Below are 18,958 nucleotides of genomic sequence, written 5' to 3'. Positions count from 1 at the left end.
GTTCCTATCACACAATCTCCTTAGAATACTTTCCTAGACGGAAACTATGATATGAAAGGTAAAAATGCTTTAAAGTGTCTCCAGATATGTGGTCAAGTAGCGTTGCTCTCATTACCAGCCCTCCCCTCTCTGCCAGCTTGAGAGCCTTCAAGCAAAAAGTGACACGGACATAATTGCCCTTCTTATTAATGGACTTAACCACTTTTTAATCTATATTCCTTCTTCCTTGACTTGTTTATTTGTGTCCTTTGCCCCACTGCTTTCAAAATTGACATTCTGGGGCCACGTTTAAGGCAAGAAGTGACCCAAGAGGAAGCTAAAAGATATTTTAGAGCTGCTGCTGCTGCTAAATCGCTTCAGTCGTGTCTGACTCTGTGCAGCCCCATAGACGGCAGCCCACCAGGCTCTCCCGTCCCTGGGATTCTCCAGGCAAGAACATTGGAGTGGGTTTTAGAGCCAGAGGATTCTAAATGTGTAAGTTCCTTTTGAGTCCATGGTGATTGCTTTGAATACCTTTGTACATCGTTCTTAGTGATGAAGGCATGGAGACCGTGGAGTGGAGCTATTAGGAATACAGTCCTCAGTCTCTGGCTTACATCATAAAGGAATGGGAAACGTCTCCTGGTTCTAGCAACTTGGATTTCTTCCAGTGTATATCTAGGTTGAAAATTGAAACAAGCACTTAACAAATACTTGATTTACTAATTTAACCAAACTCAGTGTGTGCACACATAGGCGTTCTGTGTGTGCATGTGTGCTCAGTCGTGCCCAAATCTTAGCAACCCCATGGACTATAAGCCCTCCAGGCTCCTCTGACCATGGAATTTTCCAGGCTGGAATACTGGAAAATTCCGTTCTCCAAGAGATCTTCCCAACCCAGGGATCAAACCCGTGTCTCTTGAGTCTCTTGCGTTGGCAGGCAGATTCTTTACCCCTGTGCCACCTGGGAAAGCTACATAGGCATTCAGAGGCCCTCATTTCTAGTTTTGCTTCCTGGCATCGCTTGCATAGATAATCAACAAGGACCTACTACTGTATAGCATAGGGAACTGTACTCAATATCTAGTAAAAGTGAAAGTCACTCAGTCGTGTCCGACTCTTTGCGACCCCATGGACCATTCAGTCCAAGGGATTCTCCAGGCCAGAATACTGGAGTGGGTAGCCGTTCCCTTCTCCAGGGTATCTTCCCAGCCCAGGGATCAAATCCAGCTATCTCGCATTGCAGGCAGATTCTTTACCAGCTGAGCCACCAGGGAAGTCCATTAATACTGGAGCGGGCAGCCTATCCCTTCTCCGGCAGATCTTCCCGACCCAGGAATTGAACCGGGCTCTCCTGCATTTCAGGTGGATTCTTTACCAGCTGAGCTACCAGGGAAGCCCAATGTGGGAGACCTGGGTTTGGTCCCTGAGTTGGGAAGATCCTCGGAGAAGGGATTGGCTACCCGCTCCAGTATTCTGGCCTGTATTCCGGCCATGAGAATTCCATGGACTGTATAGTCCGTGGGGTGGCAGAGTCAGGCACAACTAAACCTAAACGACTTTCATATTGTTTGCGTGGTTTTCCAGTTGCCACTAGAGGGCGACATGCACCCCCACCCCCCCCACCCCGCCACCTTGCCTTTGCGGAGGGAAGTCCTGAAGATGGAATTCTGTTCTTTTCCTTTTGTTCTCACAGGTTTTATAGCGTTTTCACGGATCCCTGAGCTGGCCAAAAAGATTAAAATGTTTTTTGCCCTGGCTCCTGTGGCTTCAGCTGAGTTCATGACTAGTCCTCTAGTTAAATTAGCACGAATTCCAGATCTTGCTTTCAAGGTATTTGGACCCACCCCACCCCCACTCCCTTCCTTCACAGATGTCCTTTGGTGCTGAAGAATTGGCCTTTAGTAGAAGAATGCGTGCCTTCCTCCCCTACCAATGGAGTAGTGAGTTTCCTTCTTTCCATGATTTTTCTTCCCTGCTTCACCCCTACTTCCAGATCCTGGGGAGTCAGTGAAGGTATCCGTAACTCTACACTGGAGCCTTCTGTTCTCATGGTTAACACATCAGTGCAGCGCCCCGCCTGCCAAGAAAGAGTGCACGAGGAAGGCCAGGAGAAAGGCAGCTTAAACCTCCTTGAAGTTGCCCTTTATTCTGTAGGATGGGCCTGTGCATAGAGGAGTAGGCAGGAGATGGGAGACAGGAGCTTCCCCGTGCCCGACCTTGGCCACACTGATGGTGATCTAAAGACACAGTTCCTATTATATTTTATTATATGACCCCTAAGCACAGGCTGATAACGTCATCAGAGATCAATGTGTGAAGCCCCCAGGCTGTACTCAAGGAGGCAGTAATTTTTATGAGAAGTTGAGAACCAGCTGAGGCCAGATGCACTATCTATATTCTGGGCATGATACATTTATACACACACGTTGGAAACCCCATACAGGAATATATACTTAATGTATACATATCTCTTGGTCATTTAAGAAATATATTCACAGGATGTACAGACCCTTCTCTGACCTCAGAATCCAGATTCTCGGTACCACTGGTCAGGCAGGCAGATAAGATATGGGCCCCTCTAACCAGATTTATTTTAAATACCTTGGGTAATAGAAGCTTCAGTTATCATTGTAAACAATTAGAGATTACAAACAAAGTACCTTCAACTACCAAGGCTTCTCCTAGTACCTTCCTCATGGTGCTCAGTTTGGGGTCTTTTTCTATGGACCTTGTGGGTGATTTTACATACCTGTATAGGTCCAGAGAGAAACATATTTTTTTAATGTAGACAGTATCCAACTGTGTAACTTGAGTACCTTGATAAAGACCCTATTTCTAAATATGTCACATAGGGAGATAAAGGGAATGTCTTTTGAGGAAGGGACACAATTCAACCCATAAAACTGCCTTTGGAAGCATTTGAATTTTTCATTCTGCTTATCCTTGTGGATAAGTGTAGCAAAAGTGTGGCAAAAGTGTAGCAAAAGTGTAAATTATAAGGAGATAATTTGAGTTCACTATAAGGAAGATCTTTTTCCTGTTTCATATTATGTACATACATGAAGATCTGCCTGGAAGGCATGGTGATTACCCCAGAAATACTTGAGCACAGGTCCAGGGGCCATTGATCAGGTCTGGTGTACACAAGGAGTCAGCAAACATTTTCTGTAAATATTTTTGGCTTTATGGGTCACATCATTGCCATTGCAGCCACTGAACTCTGCCATTATCATGTGAGGACAGCAAGAGACTATGTGTAAAGAGATAAGCTCAGCTGTGTTCTAATAAAACTTTATAAAAATGGCAAGCTGACAGAGGAGGCATCGTTCTTTATTGCTTAATGGGTACAGAGTTTCAGTCTGAGACACTGAAAGAGTTCTGAAGACCGATAGATAGTGGTGATGGTCACACAACAGTGTGAATATACTGATGCTGAACTGAACACTGAAAAATGGTTCAAATGGTAAATTTTATATCAAATATTAAAAAGCCCCAAAAAGGAGTGGGCAGGATTTGGCACACTGGCCAGTAGAATTGGATTAGACATATGTGTTCTAAGGAGACACATTGCTGACCAATTACAGTTTCAACTCTTTCTCAGAAGTCACTAGCCATCTATCAATGTCAGATGAAACCTTTTGGGGATGGCCCTGGGATGAGGGATCATTCAGGCCCTTTCCCACTGTAAAAGCCTTCTGTGGACTTATTTGATTTGCTGCCTTCATTTTTGCATTTGAGACTTTAACATCTGTGACATCTGCTATAGCCTTAGTAAGCATATCACACATGTATCCTGGTTTGAATGACTGCTGGTTGCCCTTGCTCATCTGAGTCCCTCTGTGGAGGTGGGTGACATGTGTCTGCTTGTGAGGCGGGACATGGAGGCCAGTACATCATAATGAAATGCTGAGAGAGTCTTTTTATTTTATAGGATTTATTTGGGGTCAAAGAATTTTTTCCACAGAGTGCGTTTTTGAAGTGGCTGAGTACACATATTTGCACTCATGTCATTCTGAAGGAGCTTTGCGGAAATATCTTTTTTGTTCTGTGTGGATTTAATGAGAGAAATTTGAATATGGTATGTATGTTTACAATAACACTTGCTTTAAACTTTCAGTGATTTTATTTTATCTGTGAATATGTGTCTTTGTGCTGGAGGATGTGGGAGAGGCAGGAGTGACCTCAGTAGAGCTCTCAAGAATCTCATTTCAGAGGCACAAGAATCCACCTTGGCAAGTGCCTGAAACACCATCTGTGGCTAGCCTCTGGCCAGCACTTGTCAGTTTCCTACATTGCACCTGTGTGAAAACTATGCAGTGAGGAGATGGGTCATCACTTAAATTCTGATATTTATATTTTTTCAGGAACTTTTTCTTTAAAATAATAGACACATTTAGGTGTGTTTAAATTTTGGAATGTCCATTGACACACAAACACCCATTTATATACATTTACTTATTTATTTTATAAAATGTAAACCCTTGGCCAGCAATGTACTAATGTATGGTAATTACCAATTACATTTGTAATTTGTTGTGTTATAGTTTGAAAATAAGTTTTAAAATTCTGAAATGAAGGCTCTAGGAAATTTTTAAGGGATGTTGATTTTTCTTGTTTCTGATGAAGAAAAAGCAAGGTGTGATTGTCATAGAAAACTTTGGAAATTCAGAAAAACATGCAGGAGAAAATAGAAATGACCGGTAATCTCAGCTGGTACAGCCCCACAGTTACTGTGTTACTGTATTTCCTTTGTGTGTGTGTGGTTATACATATTTTTATAGGATGTATTAACATTTGTGGTCAAAGAATATTTTCCGGCTCTCAAGCTCATGTATTTGAGGTTATGGCTCTGTAGTTTTAATGCTTCCCAGTGTAAACTATGTTTATTATCAATGCCTCCTTCATGCTATTTTCATTCTTTATTCCCACATATTTATTTTGCAGTCTAGAGTGCCTGTGTATGCAACACACAATCCTGCCGGAACTTCTGTGCAAAACATGATACACTGGAGCCAGGTAGGCATTTCAGGAGCGTGGTGGGAGGTTGTAGAAAATCAGCATTGGAAAGTTCTGTGCATTCCAAGAAACAGAAAATCTGCTCACACATCTGGGCTGCCTTCCTTCCAGTGCCCTGGGCTCTTGTCACTGTTGTCTGTGTTATCCTTCCTTGGGCTGACTGCATTACATGCAGATTCACTAAACAGCTATTGAGGGCTTCCCTGGTGGCTCAGTGGTAAAGAATCCACCTGCTGTTGCAGGAGACACAGGTTCGATCCCTGAGTTGGGAAGATCCCCTGGAGGAGGGCATGGCAACCCACTTCAGTATTCTTGCCTGTAGGACCCCCATGGACAGACAAGCCTGCTGGGCTACAGTCCCCTGGGTCACAAAGAGTCGGACACGACTGAGCGACTAAGCAGACGGAGCATTTCAGCATTAACCCATGAACACAGTTTATCTGAAACATCAGTGGATGAGCAGCTAAATCAGTCATGGATATAAATGAGTCACTGAGTTTTAATATAGAGTTTTGATTGTATGATCACATATCACAAAAATATGCATGTTTATTCTAGAAAATATAAATTACATATGGCTATAATAATAAAGTTTCTTTTAAGGTGAAAGATAATATCGTTCTGTAATCCCCCACAGAGAAAATGTGCATGCAGGGGTATGAAATGTCTCTGCATTGTACTGTTTCTGGCTGCATATCATTTCAGAAAGTAGTAAAGATATAGATAGAAATCATAATTATAGAAATAGATTGATTTATTTTCTTCTTACTCTCTTATAGCTTGATTTTTTTTTTCCACCTGACAATATGCCAAGGACTTATTTCTACCTTGGGGCATGTTTTTTTGTACAGTTTTTCCCCCAGACTCTTTTTAAATATGAAATAACTCACCATTTAAGTACCAAACCAAGATGCAGTGGGTGTCTTGGATAGCAGTTTCCAAATATCTGGCAGTCACTGTCTGCATCAGAATCATGTGAGTTGCCTTTAAAAATACACGTTTTAATAGAATACTGTTTTTAAAAAGTAAGGTGGATTGGGTTTGTTGTAGAGCTATTGGATTAGCTGGGTTTACCAGGTGGCTCAGTGGTGAAGAATTCACCTGCTAATGTGGGAGACACAGATTCGATCCCTGGGTAGGGAAGATCCCCTGGAGAAATGAATGGCAACCCACTGCAGTGTTATTGCCTATAGAATCCCATGGACAGAGGAGCCTGGCAGGCCACAGTGCATGGGGTCACAAAGAGTTGGACATGACAGATCACACTTGGACATTGGGTTAACTACAATCCAGGCTTTTGAACTTGTACTCATTTCACATCCTAGCAAGGTAATGCTCAAAATTCTTCAAGCTAGGCTTCATTAATACATGAATCAAGAACTTCCAGATGTACAAGCTAAATTTAGAAAAGGCAGAGGAACCAGAGATCAAATTGCTGGCATCTACTGGATCATAGAAAAATCAAGGGAATTCCAGAAAAACATCTACTTCTACTTCATTGACTGCACTAAAGTGACTGTGTGACTGTGTGGATCACAACAAACTGGAAAATTCTTCAAGAGATGGGAACACCATACCACCTTACCTGCCTCCTGAGAAACCTGTATGCAGGTCCAGAAGCAACAGTTAGAGCCGGACATGGAACAACAGACTGGTTCCAAATTGGGAAAGGAGTACGATAAGGCTGTATATTGTCTGCTTGTTTAACTTATATGCAGAGTACATCATGCAAAATGCCAGATTGGATGAATCACAAGCTGAAATTAAGATTGCTGGGAGAAATATCAACATCAGATATGCAGATGATACCACTCTAATGGCAGAAAGTGAAGAGGAACTAAAGAGCCTTTTGAGGAAGGTGAAAGGAGAGAGTGAAAAAGCCAGCTTAGAACTCAGCTTTCAAAAAATTAAGATCCTGGCATCCAGTCCCATCACTTCATGGCAAACAGATAGGGAAAAAGTGGAAACAGTGGCAGATTTTATTTTCCTGGGCTCCAGAATCACTGCTGTGGATGGTGACTACAGCCACGAAATTAAGAGATACTTGCTCCTTAGAAAAAAAGCTATGACCAACCTAGACAGTATATTAAAAAACAGAGACATCACTTTGCTAACAATGGTTCATCTAGTCAAAGCTATGATTTTTCCAGTAGTCATGTACGGATGTGAGAGTGGGACCATAAAGAAGGCTGACTGCCGAAGAATTGATGCTTTGAACTGTGGTGCTGGAGAAAACTCTACGAGTCCCTTGGACAGCAAGAAGATCAAGCCAGTCAGTCATAAAGGAAATCAACCTTGAACATTCATTGGAAGGACTAATGCTGAAGCTCCAGTACTTTGGCCACCTGATGTGAAGAGCCAGTTCATTGAAAAAGACCCTGATGCTGGGAAAGATTGAAGGCAGGAGGAGAAGTGGGTAACAGAGGATAAAATGGTTGGATGGCATCACCAATTCAGTGGACATGAGCTTGAACAAAGTCCGGGAGATAGTGAAGGACAGGGAAGCCTGATATGCTGCATTCTATGTGGTTGCAAAGAGTTGGACCTGACTTAATGACAACAACACTAACAATGCTTTAAAGCACAAGACTCCTGTGTCCCGTCCCTAGAGATTCCAGTTCATTTGGACTGGAAAGCCTAAACTTTTGTTTTTAAAAAACAACTTTATTGAGGTATAAGTGATATACAATATTTAAACTGTACAATGTAGTCTGTTTTGCCATATACACCTGCAAATGTATCACCACAGTCAAGACAATAAACATATCCATCAGCCCCAGAGGCCCCTGTTAACACCCACTCCCGGAGCCTACTCAAACTCATGTCCGTTGAGTTGGTGATGCCATCCAACCATCCCATCCTCTGTCATCCCCTTCTCCTCCTGCCTTTAATTTTTCCCAGCATCAGGGTCTTTTCCAATGAGTCAGGTCTTCGCATGGGGTGGTTAAAGTATTGGAGTTTCAGCTTGAGCATCAGTCCTTCCAATGAATATTCAGGGTTGATTTTCTTTAGGATGGACTGCCTCTGGTGCCGAGTGGTGAGAATTTAAATATTGTTTAAAAATTCTGCCCATTAGATTCTACTATTCAAGAGGATTTGGGACCCGTTGCTTCAGGACATTACTGGCACATTCATGTCCCAGGAACCCTGGCTGTTGGGAGTGCCATGGGTCACTGCCCCCTGGGCTTGTCCCTACAAACCAGGCAGGATGGGGTGTGAGGCTTTTAGCACCATGGTGACTATGAGGCCCAGTGCTAAGCATCAGTGACTTGGTGTCAGAGTCTGGCTTAGAAGAGAGGCATCTGCAAGGCAGGGAGCTTGTGACAGGCAGAAGAGCACACACTCACCTCTGAAGTAATGTCTTACAACCTTCAAAAGTCCTCAAATGTTCACTGCTAAGTGTCCATTCAGGCCCCTGCTTTTCTCCTCAACCACGTCTCTGTTTAGTAGGTGGTTTTCTTTGTATACCCTGCCATCAACATATGCTGATCTGCGTGAGTGTTTCTACCCTCAACCCTAATGGACATTATTCAGGAAGGCCCAGCTTTTGTCATCTCAGAGGTCAATGCTCCCTTGTGCAGGGGATGACTGAGCTGAGCTCAAAGCGTGGCAGCCACGGCTGGCAGTTTCCCCCGTTTCCGCCCCCAGGTTGGCATTCCTTCATGCTGCATGCCTCCCCTGTGTGCTGGGTTTGCCTGGAGCTCTTGGACTGGCTGTAAGCCAGGCTCCTGCTCTCGTCTAGCCCTTTTCTCAAACAGCTGGTGGGAGTCAGAGGCTGCCGGCTGTGGATATGAGCAACGCTCTCAGGTCCGGGGGTGACCATGTGGTTTTAGGTCCTGGCTGCATTGGAATGTGCCCCAAGAATCTTTCTGAAGTCTGGATTCCCTGCAGAAGGTGGCCCTGCCCTTTGCTCTTCTGTTCCCCCTGTCATCCCCTTGTCAAGAAGATAGTTGCTTTTTTTGGCCCTTAAGGGCCATTGTATTCATAGTACCTTTTGAAATGAATCTTTTGTTTAAGTAATTAGCATTCGCTTCTCAATCATTCTAAATGTAGTTCTTTACTGGATTTTTAAATTGAGCTTAAAATCTTATCCTCTTGTATAAGCCTCATGTGTTTCAGATTTCTTCCAAAATCTCTAATCTCCTTGGTGGCTGTGCTCAGAGCCCAGGTCCTCGCCCCTCTCTGAAGAAGGCAGGTCCTAATGTATCTTTTCAGTGCTGTCCAGAATTACTTGTGTGTGTATTAGTTGCTGAGTCATATCCGACTCTTCGCGACCCAGTGGGCTGTAGCCCACCAGGCTCCTCCGTCTATGGCATTATCCAGGCCAGAATACTGGAGTGGGTAGCCTTTCCCTTCTCCAAGGGATCTTTCTGACCCAGGGATTGAACCCAGGTCTCCTGCATTGCAGGCAGATTCTTTACCATCTGAGCCACCCTGGAAGCCCTCAGAATTACTTAGGGCACTCTAAGATAACTTGGGTCTATCCAAGACTTGTTGGGAATCAGAATTCCTGAGGGTATGGCCCTGGGATCTGCTTTTTAGTAAGTACCTTGTAAGATCTGATGTTCTCTATTGTTTGAAACCTGCTGCTTAAGAAATATGCATTAGTTAGGCTCCTCAAAACACTGTAGGAGACATTTAGCAATTTGTTATTACATTTATATGTTCATTATGAAATTTTCAAAAATATGTGAGTACAAAGAAGAAAATACATCACCCGTATGTCTACCACCCATGATAACTACTACTAGTATTTGGGTATTATAGGGGAGGTATAATTTTTCCTTTACCCTCTTAGAGTTTCTGACTGGGACTGCTGTGGGACAGATTAACAGGGGTAAAACATATGGATTTTTTCTGTGTTCATGGGAGCCCTCACAAGAAAAATAAAGACCCAAAGAAGTAACTGCTGAAGTGCTAATATACTAGGTTGAACAAAGAGTAGCAGTTGTGGAAAAGTAAACTATCTGAAGAGACTGACAAGATATGCGAGTTATTTTTACAAGGTCTGTTTGTATAGATTCCCACAGCCTCCTCTCTTAGGCTCTGGTGTTGCACATGCTTCTTCCCCCTGATATAGGGAGGGCTTCTTTCACATGCAAGTTTTGTTGTCTCCTTTTAGAAAGAAAAAAGGTCAGTGTCCTCCTTGGCATCTGCTGTTTTTCAAGTGCCTTTAACTCCAAATTATCATTATGCCAAAGCGGCCTGTTTTGGGTTGGCGTGTCCTGAATTCTTTCAGTGTAGTCTTACAATTTTTTTGTATAGTTGTTTCCATTACAAAAGAAGAATTATGCTACGTGCACTTTTTAATTATTTTTATTGAATTAAGTAGCATTGTATTTCTTAGGTACAGGCTAAGTTGCTGTATCAGAGACTCTAAAATACAGCAACTAAATAGTTTTCTTCCTCAGAATCCAGTCCAGACATCAGTGGCACGTGATTGTGGAGGCGGGGGCATGACTGCTCCAGGCAGTCCTGCGGGGACCCAGTGCCCCCTGCAAGTGTTGCTCCCCATCTCCGGGGCACTGGCCTCTTCTGTCTGGTTGAAACTGGGTCACGTTCATGGCAGTTTCAGCCCACAGAAAGGAAGCCCATGAGGGATATCGTTCCTACTCTGGCAGCTAGGTGCTTAGCAAAAAAACCTAGAAATTTTATTACTGAAAGGAAGAAGGCAAGGATGGGTCCTGGGGGGACAAATAACAGTCTGTGCCATAGTCAAAAATACTTCTCCAGGTCAATAACTGCACTTAGAAATATTTGTAACTGAGAACAGCTTTTTATTGCTTGAATTTATTATTATTTTTATTATTACAATGATAGTGTTTTTTGGGCAATAAAACATCCTCGGATAAGAATTCTTGAATTAGAGATCTGTCCTTATACCTTAGGGAGATGAGTTTCTTAGGATATGGTCTTAGTAGACTTAATGATCAGAAGATAAGTATATGTTTAAGACATAGATATGTATGGTACTTTAGAAAGGTTGACCCTAAGTATAACCATAGTGCATGTTCAATTTTATTTTCTGACTTTTCTCCACTTAATATTGTTTATAAACAGTTTTCTCTTTCTATTTTATTATATATACATTCACAACAGTAGCATACTATGTGTAGATTGTAATATAATATATTTAACTGTCATTGAATGTTAGCTTATTAACAGATTTTTGTTATTATAAATAATCTTCTTCACATTTCCCATCTTCTGAAATGCCCTTTCAAGACACATGTGAGAAAGGGACAAACTGATGTCTGTCTCCAGGGGCAGAACAACTTGCATTCATATATTTTCACTGACAATTAGAGTTGGGGAGCAGATGCACTAACAGGTGCTGTAAATTCATATCTTATTCTCCTTGTTAAATGTGCTTCAGATATTAATATCTGTCATATATCATGACAAAAGCAGATGCTAAATATTTCCCCTGTAGTGCCTCATCTCACGTTGTTTTCTGTTGCATGAAACAGTAGAATTTTATGCAGTTGAGAAGAGCTAAAAACTTCTCCTGGGGTTTCCCTGGTGGCTCAGATGGTAAAGAACCTGCCTGTAATGCAGGAGACCCAGGTTCAATTCCTGGGTCAGGAAGATCCCCTGCAGAAGGGAATGGCTACTCACTCTAGTATTCTCATAAATCAAAAGCAGTTCGGCAGAAATCTTTAGATTTTTTTCCATTTGCTAGGCATCACCCTCTGGCCAAAACGTGAACAGTTTCTAATTCATTTAGTTCGCCCATTTTGAATTTGTTTCTCCACATATTTTTAATTGGGGGATATAGAGGAAGTATGACTTTGCATTATTTCAAAATTTATGAATAAGTGACTTTTTGTTAATATTTTCATATCATGCTATTCAAAATAAGTATACGTTTAAATTTCATATACAACGTCATTTCACGGCTCCAGTCTCAAGTGGTTAGAAATGTTCTGGTGTGCAGTATAGTTTGGTGGTTATACTGGTACTGGTACTCAAGAAAAATATTAAATAAAATTATTAAAATGTTAAGTAATATGACTAATCAAATAGAATGGATATAGGAAATATGATGGAGATTGTATGTGATTATATATAAATATATTAACATATATTAATATAAGTATATAGTGTTAATATTAGGCTATATATGTTTGCTAATAAAATTAATATATTTACATACTAATATAAATATATTTATCCATATACTGCTAAGTCGCTTCAGTCGTGTCTGACTCTGTGTGACCCCATAGACGGCAGCCCACCAGGCTCCACCGTCCCTGGGATTCTCCAGGCAAGAACACTGGAGTGGGTTGCCATTTCCTTCTCCAGTGCACGAAAGTGAAAAGTGAAAGTGAAGTTACTCAGTTGTGTCCGACTCCCAGCGACCCCATGGACTGCAGCCTACCAGGCTCTCCCGTCCATGGGACTTTGCAGGCAAGAGTACTGGAGTGGGGTCCATTGCCTTCTCTGATTACCCATATAAATATACATTAATCTTGTATAAATGTATATTAATCTATATATTATTTGTAATATGTATTCCTTTCCCAAGTAAGATAGTTAACTCTTTAGAAAAGTTTAAGATTCAAATTTCAATAAGAACATCATCATAAAGTTCATCCAGTGGATGCACTGTTGATCCAGTATTGTTCACAGCACGTAAGTGTAGCTGCTTTATTGTGTCATGTAATAGCTACTTTCCAATCATACAGTATGAAATTGAGTCATTTAGGAATGGAGAGAAAAATAATGCCATTTTATTTTAAATCAGTTTGGAAATGAACCTGGGTTTCAGTATAAACTTGGGAGTTGGTGATGGACAGGGAAGCCTAGCATGCTGCAGTCCATGGGGTTGCAGAGTTGGACTTGACTGAGGGACTGAACTGAACTAATAAATTTGGTATCTGGGGAGGTGGCTAACTCTTGCAACCTATGATGTTAAATCAAATTTCTGTGTTAGATAACTCTCCCCCACCCCCAATTATTTTCTGTCTAGGTTGTTAAATTGCAAAAGTTTCAAGCCTTTGACTTTGGAAGCAGTGCCAAGAATTATTTTCATTACAACCAGGTAAAGTCTTCAAAGTCTTTAGAATTTAAATGGGCCCTGAAAACTCATCAAAGAAGCCAGCCTGAGTTATGAGAATTTTGGCTGGGCTCAGGTGCTGGGGAAATGTCCAAGAGGGTTGACTAGGTAGCCTTTGTTTTCCCCTAGTCAATTCTAGAACAGCCTAAGCTTCCTGGTTCATTCTTTGGACATTGTCCTTTCTCTGGCTTTATATGTGCAACCGTCTTTCTCATATGTCATGGATAGTGATCAGGCACAGATATCAGAGTCAGACAAATCTAGGACTGTTAGCTGGTGGCTGGTGGCGGTGGGGGTATTTGGCCAAATTACATTGCCTAAACCTTTTCTTCCATATACAAATAAATTGACCTGTTTTTTTGAGTGCTAAGGAGTCTACAGTGTGAGGCCCTATGCCCATGTTTTTCTTACTTAATTCTCAGAATATCTGTGTGATATAGATGTCATTATTATTATTAAAGTGAAAGAAACTGAGACTTAGAGAATTTCTATGACTGTGTCACACCCCAGAGGGAGGAGAGGTTTGGGGTATGACTCCAAAACCCCTTCCAAACCACTTGGTTTGGTTTTGCGGTTTGGCATAAACCACCTGGGAGAATGATGCCTTCCTCCCAGGGATGTTACCAGCACAGGGTAACAATTCGATAGCCAGCAGTCATTATAGTATTCTTTCCTTCTGGGTTAGGCTTCTTTTTTGATCTGGCAGTAGCCAGTTAAAAAGTAACCTGAGAGCAGTTTTAAAAATTTAGTCTTTTATTCTTGGATCAGATTTTCTAATCAGTGTTTTCAGGGGATTGTGTTTTTGTCAATTAAAACAACAGAGACAGAGCTTTCTGTGGGTTTTCGTTACAGAGTTTCCCTCCCCTTTACAATGTGAAAGACATGTTGGTGCAGACTGCTGTCTGGAGCGGAGGTCGGGACTGGCTCGCGGACGACAAGGACGTCACCCTCTTACAGGTGCAGATCTCCAACCTGGTGTACCACAAGCGCATTCCTGAGTGGGATCATCTTGACTTTATCTGGGGCTTGGATGCCCCGTGGAAACTCTATAATGAAATTATAAATCTAATCAGGAAGTACCATTGAACACCAGACTGGAGACATTTACTGTCAAGTCATGTTAAGTGTGTTCGCTTAATTTCTCTAAAATACTCGTTTTCCTTTCCCAGGCCTTTTATATTTTTATAACCAAGGAAATTATGCTGTTGAAGATGCCTGATTCTCTCCAGTTAGGATCAGAAATGCTTTTGCTTTTTTCATTTAATCATGGCCAAATACAAAGCTGGTGCCTCAACCAGTCTTAAAAATGACACTGATTGATAAACGATCATGACCATTCCATTTATCCTTACAATTTAGAATATACTGTATTGCCTTTTTACTCTCAACACAGGACCCATTGACCCATGTTGGAATTTTCAAGATGCCTTGTTCATCAGTAAATAATCTGACACAGACTTGAAAGAAGCTCAGTGTATAAGTACCCAGTTCTTACCTGCTTGCCTTAAAGGGCTCTCGATCGAATGGCCTTATATTTAGAGATCTAAGTGACACCTCCTCATGTTCTCATGTAGTAGGTATGAAATCAACTTCAGTGATACCTCAGTAGTGCCGGTTATAATGATCCTATGATGAATTTTATCAAGCCTAATTGCGAGAGCTGCTATTTAGCAAATGTTTAAATTGCTCAGACTGAGGGAAATAATTTTCTGGAGTCTTCAAAAATAAATTACATTCATAAAAAAAATACATTCATCATCAACAACAACAACAACAACCACTATACTTTAAGTAACTTGACTGATAGATTCAACCACTGATATGCATGAACTCTTCATTGTGTGGCAGGCAATAAATCCACTTGTTTCAGAAGAAAAGTCCTGTGAAGACACGATAGCACTGTTTTTCCAGAAATTACATTGTTCACTTCACTAGCTGCTGAAGCCTGGCCATGGCATGTGTAGAGTAGAAGCCCTGAGGCCACTCAGGAGGAGTGCCTACTTTATTTACACACAAAAGAAATGTGAATGTGAACATGGTTGTTTTCAGATTAAAACTCAGGGATTTTTTTTTTTTCTTTTGTATGTGTTCAGATTTTTAATACTCCTGATTTGCATCCCTATGTCAGGACACCCACGTTCACCTGCTTTTCTTGCAGCCCTGTTTCCTTACAGTGCTGTCAGATGAACAGTGACCATTGCTCTGGTTTTCTGATAGAGTTGCTTGGCAATAATAAACAATACTTGGTATTGGTTAATCTGTGCAGACAACGTGAGACTGCTTTATAACATTCAAATGATCTTATTTCAACTTGTTAATAAAACTCAGCCTCCCAGGCCTGAAGCATTGTGTGCAGGTGTGAGTTCGCCTTTATTTAATAGTCATTCTGGACTTCCTTCTTTCAGCAGGACTTATGTTTTCTTTCTTGTCTTTCCCCTCGCTCCTCCCTCCTCCTCGTAAACCTCATTGATACTGCCCGTGAACCTTTGGTCCTCTCCCATAGGGAGGAGCGTGGTCTTAAACCTAAGGAGTGGGGGATGGTTTGGAAATCTTCAGGGTCTGCTGAGCGAGGCTGTGAGTGGGGACTAAACCCTGATTAACCCCGTCTGCAGGTAGTGGCTGCAGACGGGACCCTAGATTTAAGCTCTGTTCATCAACCTTTCTCCTTAAACAAATGAAGCAACTGAAGCTAGCAGAGGCAACGTCACAGGGCTCCCAAAACAGAATTGGGGGTCTAATGTGATCTCTCCCACTATGTGAGCTTTAAGATCTTACCTCTGTATACCTAGAATCTAACACACAGCCTAGACTATTAGTGAGTCAATAAATATATGTGGACTGACAGAATGTGTGAAAAATGGCAGACTTTGTCATTGAGCTGAATGAAATTACATGCACAAGTAACACCTGGGAGGGTCTGAAGTGAAATCTGATTTTTCATGGCAAATAAAGTAAAATTGTACAGAAAAGAGTAAAATTGTGTTAGATGTGAAGGATATATGACCCCTGGGGGATGACAGTCTTCCTGCTGGCCTTATGTTCCCCTAAAGAAAGAAAACTTCTTTTTCCTTTTATCAAGGCAAACTGGTTTGCCAACCAGGTACAAGATCCTTAAGTATAGGGCCAGAAATAGCATGACTATTTTTGTTGTTTCCCACCAGTAGTGAGAGAGAGCTGGCCAGAGAATGGTTTCCGGGTTTTAGATGATTTGGTTTCCCTTCTTTGGTTGCTATAATGGAGGTCTCCCGGTGAACTTGTGGGGAGTAAATCTGCCACTGCCCGGAACATGGGAGTGAATGAACAGGGCCTAAGTTCTGTAGAGTCCACCTTTCATCGTTTTGCTCTTCACCTCCTTGCCAAAGTTTTCTTTGGGGATTTTTCATCAGTACATGGGCCAAGCCAGAGGTAGAGATGTTGCATGGTCATTCTTACTACAGCTGAGTTACAGCAGGGTTGCTAACCCCCTAGGCCACAGACTGGTACCATCTATGGCCTGTTAGGAACCTGGCCACACAGCAGAGGTGAGCAGTAGGTGAGTTAGCCAAAGCCTCATCTGTAATTAGAGCTGTTTTCCACCACTTGCATTACCGGCTGAGCTCCGCCTCCTATCAAATCTCCTAGGAGATCCAACCGTTCTGGGAATTGTGCATGCGAGCGATCTAGGTTTCGTCACTCATGAGAATCTAATGCCCGCTGCTGATCTGAGGTGGAGCCGAGGTGGTGATGCCAATGCTGGAGGGGGCGGCTGCCACTGTCTCCCATCACCCCCAGATTGGACTGTAGTTGCAGGAAAACAAGCTCCGGGCTCCCACTGATTCTGTGTTATGGTGAGTTGTATAATTATTTTATTATATATCACAATGTAATAATGCTAGAAATAAAATGCACAATAAATGAAAGGCGTTTGAATCATCCTGAAACCATCCCCTCACCCCCAGTCTATGGAAAAATGGTCTTCCATAAAACCAGTCCCAGTGCCAGAAAGACTGGGGGCCACAGTGCATTTGCCTTTGTTGTCGGCCTCTTCCTCCTGATGCAGTCGTATAGGCTCTTATATCGTTACAGCCCTACTGTATTCATGTAGCTTTGTTTCACCGTTGGCTGAGAGTACAGAACAAGGTTGGACCTTGCCTTGAGAAGTCCTGTAATAGGTTGGGAGGAGTTCTGACTCTGTTGTTTCCCATTGTGTTTGATACATATTCTTCTGAGAAGAACACAAAGATCTCCAGAAACCTCTAGGGCAAGTAAAAGACTAGTTAATATTCTGTCAGCTTGGATCTCCAAGATCTTGTGTGTGCTTGGGCAAAGCCCATGTGCATGTGCATGAAGTCACAGTTGAGAATGAAGTCTTTTGTTGTTGTTTTTTTTTTGGTTCATTCGCCATAAGGGGGCACTCTTGCCTTTGCTTCCTCACCTTTTCTGGACTAGGCAGAGAACTGTGGATTTAGGAGCCAGTTGTTAACCTGAGGACTGGTTATTAACGATCAACCATGTTTGTGGTCATTTCTGTCCAAGATCACAACTAATTCTTGCCTAATGCATAACATATGAAAAATTTTCTCAAAGAATAACTGTCCCAAATGGGACATGAAAATAAAAACTTGACAAATAGTTAAGAGTAGTCAGAGACTCAGACAGGAGGGAAGAAGTGCGGAAGGTTTTAATGGAGGCTTCACACTTAATAAGACTGTTGGTATTCAAGCAATGATTATTTTGTGTTTGTGGGTATGAAAGGTGTTAACTTGTTAAATGTAAACATTTAAATTACCCTATAATTGTAACTCATTTTTAATATATGGAGAGATTTTCAAAATGTGACTCCTGAAAGACATCAGGTTATAATAATACTGATTTTTAAGAAGTTTGTTAGTGATTTATTCAAGAGTATTTATTGAGTATTTATTGTACTGTGCAAGTTTCAAGGTCTGTTTCAAACTAAGCAAGTAAAAGTCTTTCTCTGTGAACTTGTTTTAACAGTATTAAAACAAATACCTTGTATTTTTACCCTTTGCCTTCCTGGGTTTTGAAGCCTTCTCATAAGGCTTTGATTTTTACAACAACCCATTTGATAGATGAGGGGAGCATTCTCTCTGCTTTATAGGCAATGGTATGCCTCTTAAAGAGATGGTTTTGTATGCTTTTATATTTCAAACAGGTCGATAAGAGTTCCAATAATCTCAATAGAAGCACTCATTTACACATGACACAGATGGATTGAAATATAAAGTGTTTAAAACTGAATATGCATTAGCATCTATGTCAAATAGGGTGTCAAGGAATCTCTTAGGGGAGTTAACACTGCCCCCCGCTCCATGTCCATCATCAGCATCCCCTACTGTTTGGGTGCTGGTAATTAAGCTGTTTGGTTTTCAGAGTCTTTTGTAAACTGCCCTATAAATGCATCTTCCATGTCCCATTCCAAAACTAAACTCCTCCTGTAGACGTGTCAACCTTGAAATCGACACTGCCAGGGTTCTGCTCTCAGTTTAGCTGTGACCTTCTATTGAACCCTAGCTAGTCTTGACTTTTCTGAGACTGAGTCTTCATTTTTACAATGAGGGGTTAGATTTTGATCTTTATCTTCACCTTCTATAAATTTTATGGATTATAGCTGTAAGATGTTACAACATGTCTCATCTCTGACATCTAAGAGTAATCAGTTACATAGTTGCCAAGACAGTCTTACCTAATTTTGGAAAGAAAAAAAACATAAAGGTCACTCATAAAAAGAAATGGTGTCATTGGTAAAAGGTTTTTCCAATTACATGTTCTATATTTTCTGGGAGATGGTGCTTTACACAATCTTGCGGTGAGTTGGTACCAAACAGCTTTGAGATTGTGTTAAATATGTACACACCTAGTGGGTGTATTCTCAGCAAAGTGATTTGATCTCTAGGATAG

General features: G+C 41.5%; 1 protein-coding gene across 4 annotated transcripts in view; it reads left to right on the top strand.

The window, feature by feature from the left end:
- Positions 1-15,408, top strand: part of LIPA (lipase A, lysosomal acid type) — a 38,135-nt gene extending 22,727 nt beyond the window's left edge. For 3 of the 4 annotated variants that reach the window (XM_043925681.1, XM_043925682.1, XM_043925684.1), the window contains 5 exons: positions 1,676-1,812; positions 3,914-4,060; positions 4,927-4,998; positions 12,971-13,042; positions 13,910-15,408. In XM_043925681.1, the coding sequence (XP_043781616.1) occupies positions 1,676-1,812; positions 3,914-4,060; positions 4,927-4,998; positions 12,971-13,042; positions 13,910-14,143 (662 nt within the window). In that variant the 3' untranslated portion in view covers positions 14,144-15,408. Of the gene's footprint in view, positions 1-1,675; positions 1,813-3,913; positions 4,061-4,926; positions 4,999-5,320; positions 5,597-12,970; positions 13,043-13,909 lie in introns of those variants that run through there. The other variant, XM_043925683.1, reaches the window with a different exon arrangement.
- Positions 15,409-18,958: the final 3,550 nt, after the last annotated feature.

Source organism: Cervus elaphus, chromosome 15, assembly GCF_910594005.1.
Source record: "Cervus elaphus chromosome 15, mCerEla1.1, whole genome shotgun sequence".
In the NCBI taxonomy this organism is placed as follows: Eukaryota; Metazoa; Chordata; class Mammalia; order Artiodactyla; family Cervidae; genus Cervus; species Cervus elaphus.
The sequence above is the reverse complement of the archived record's forward strand: the minus strand, read 5'-3'. Positions and strand labels throughout refer to the sequence as shown.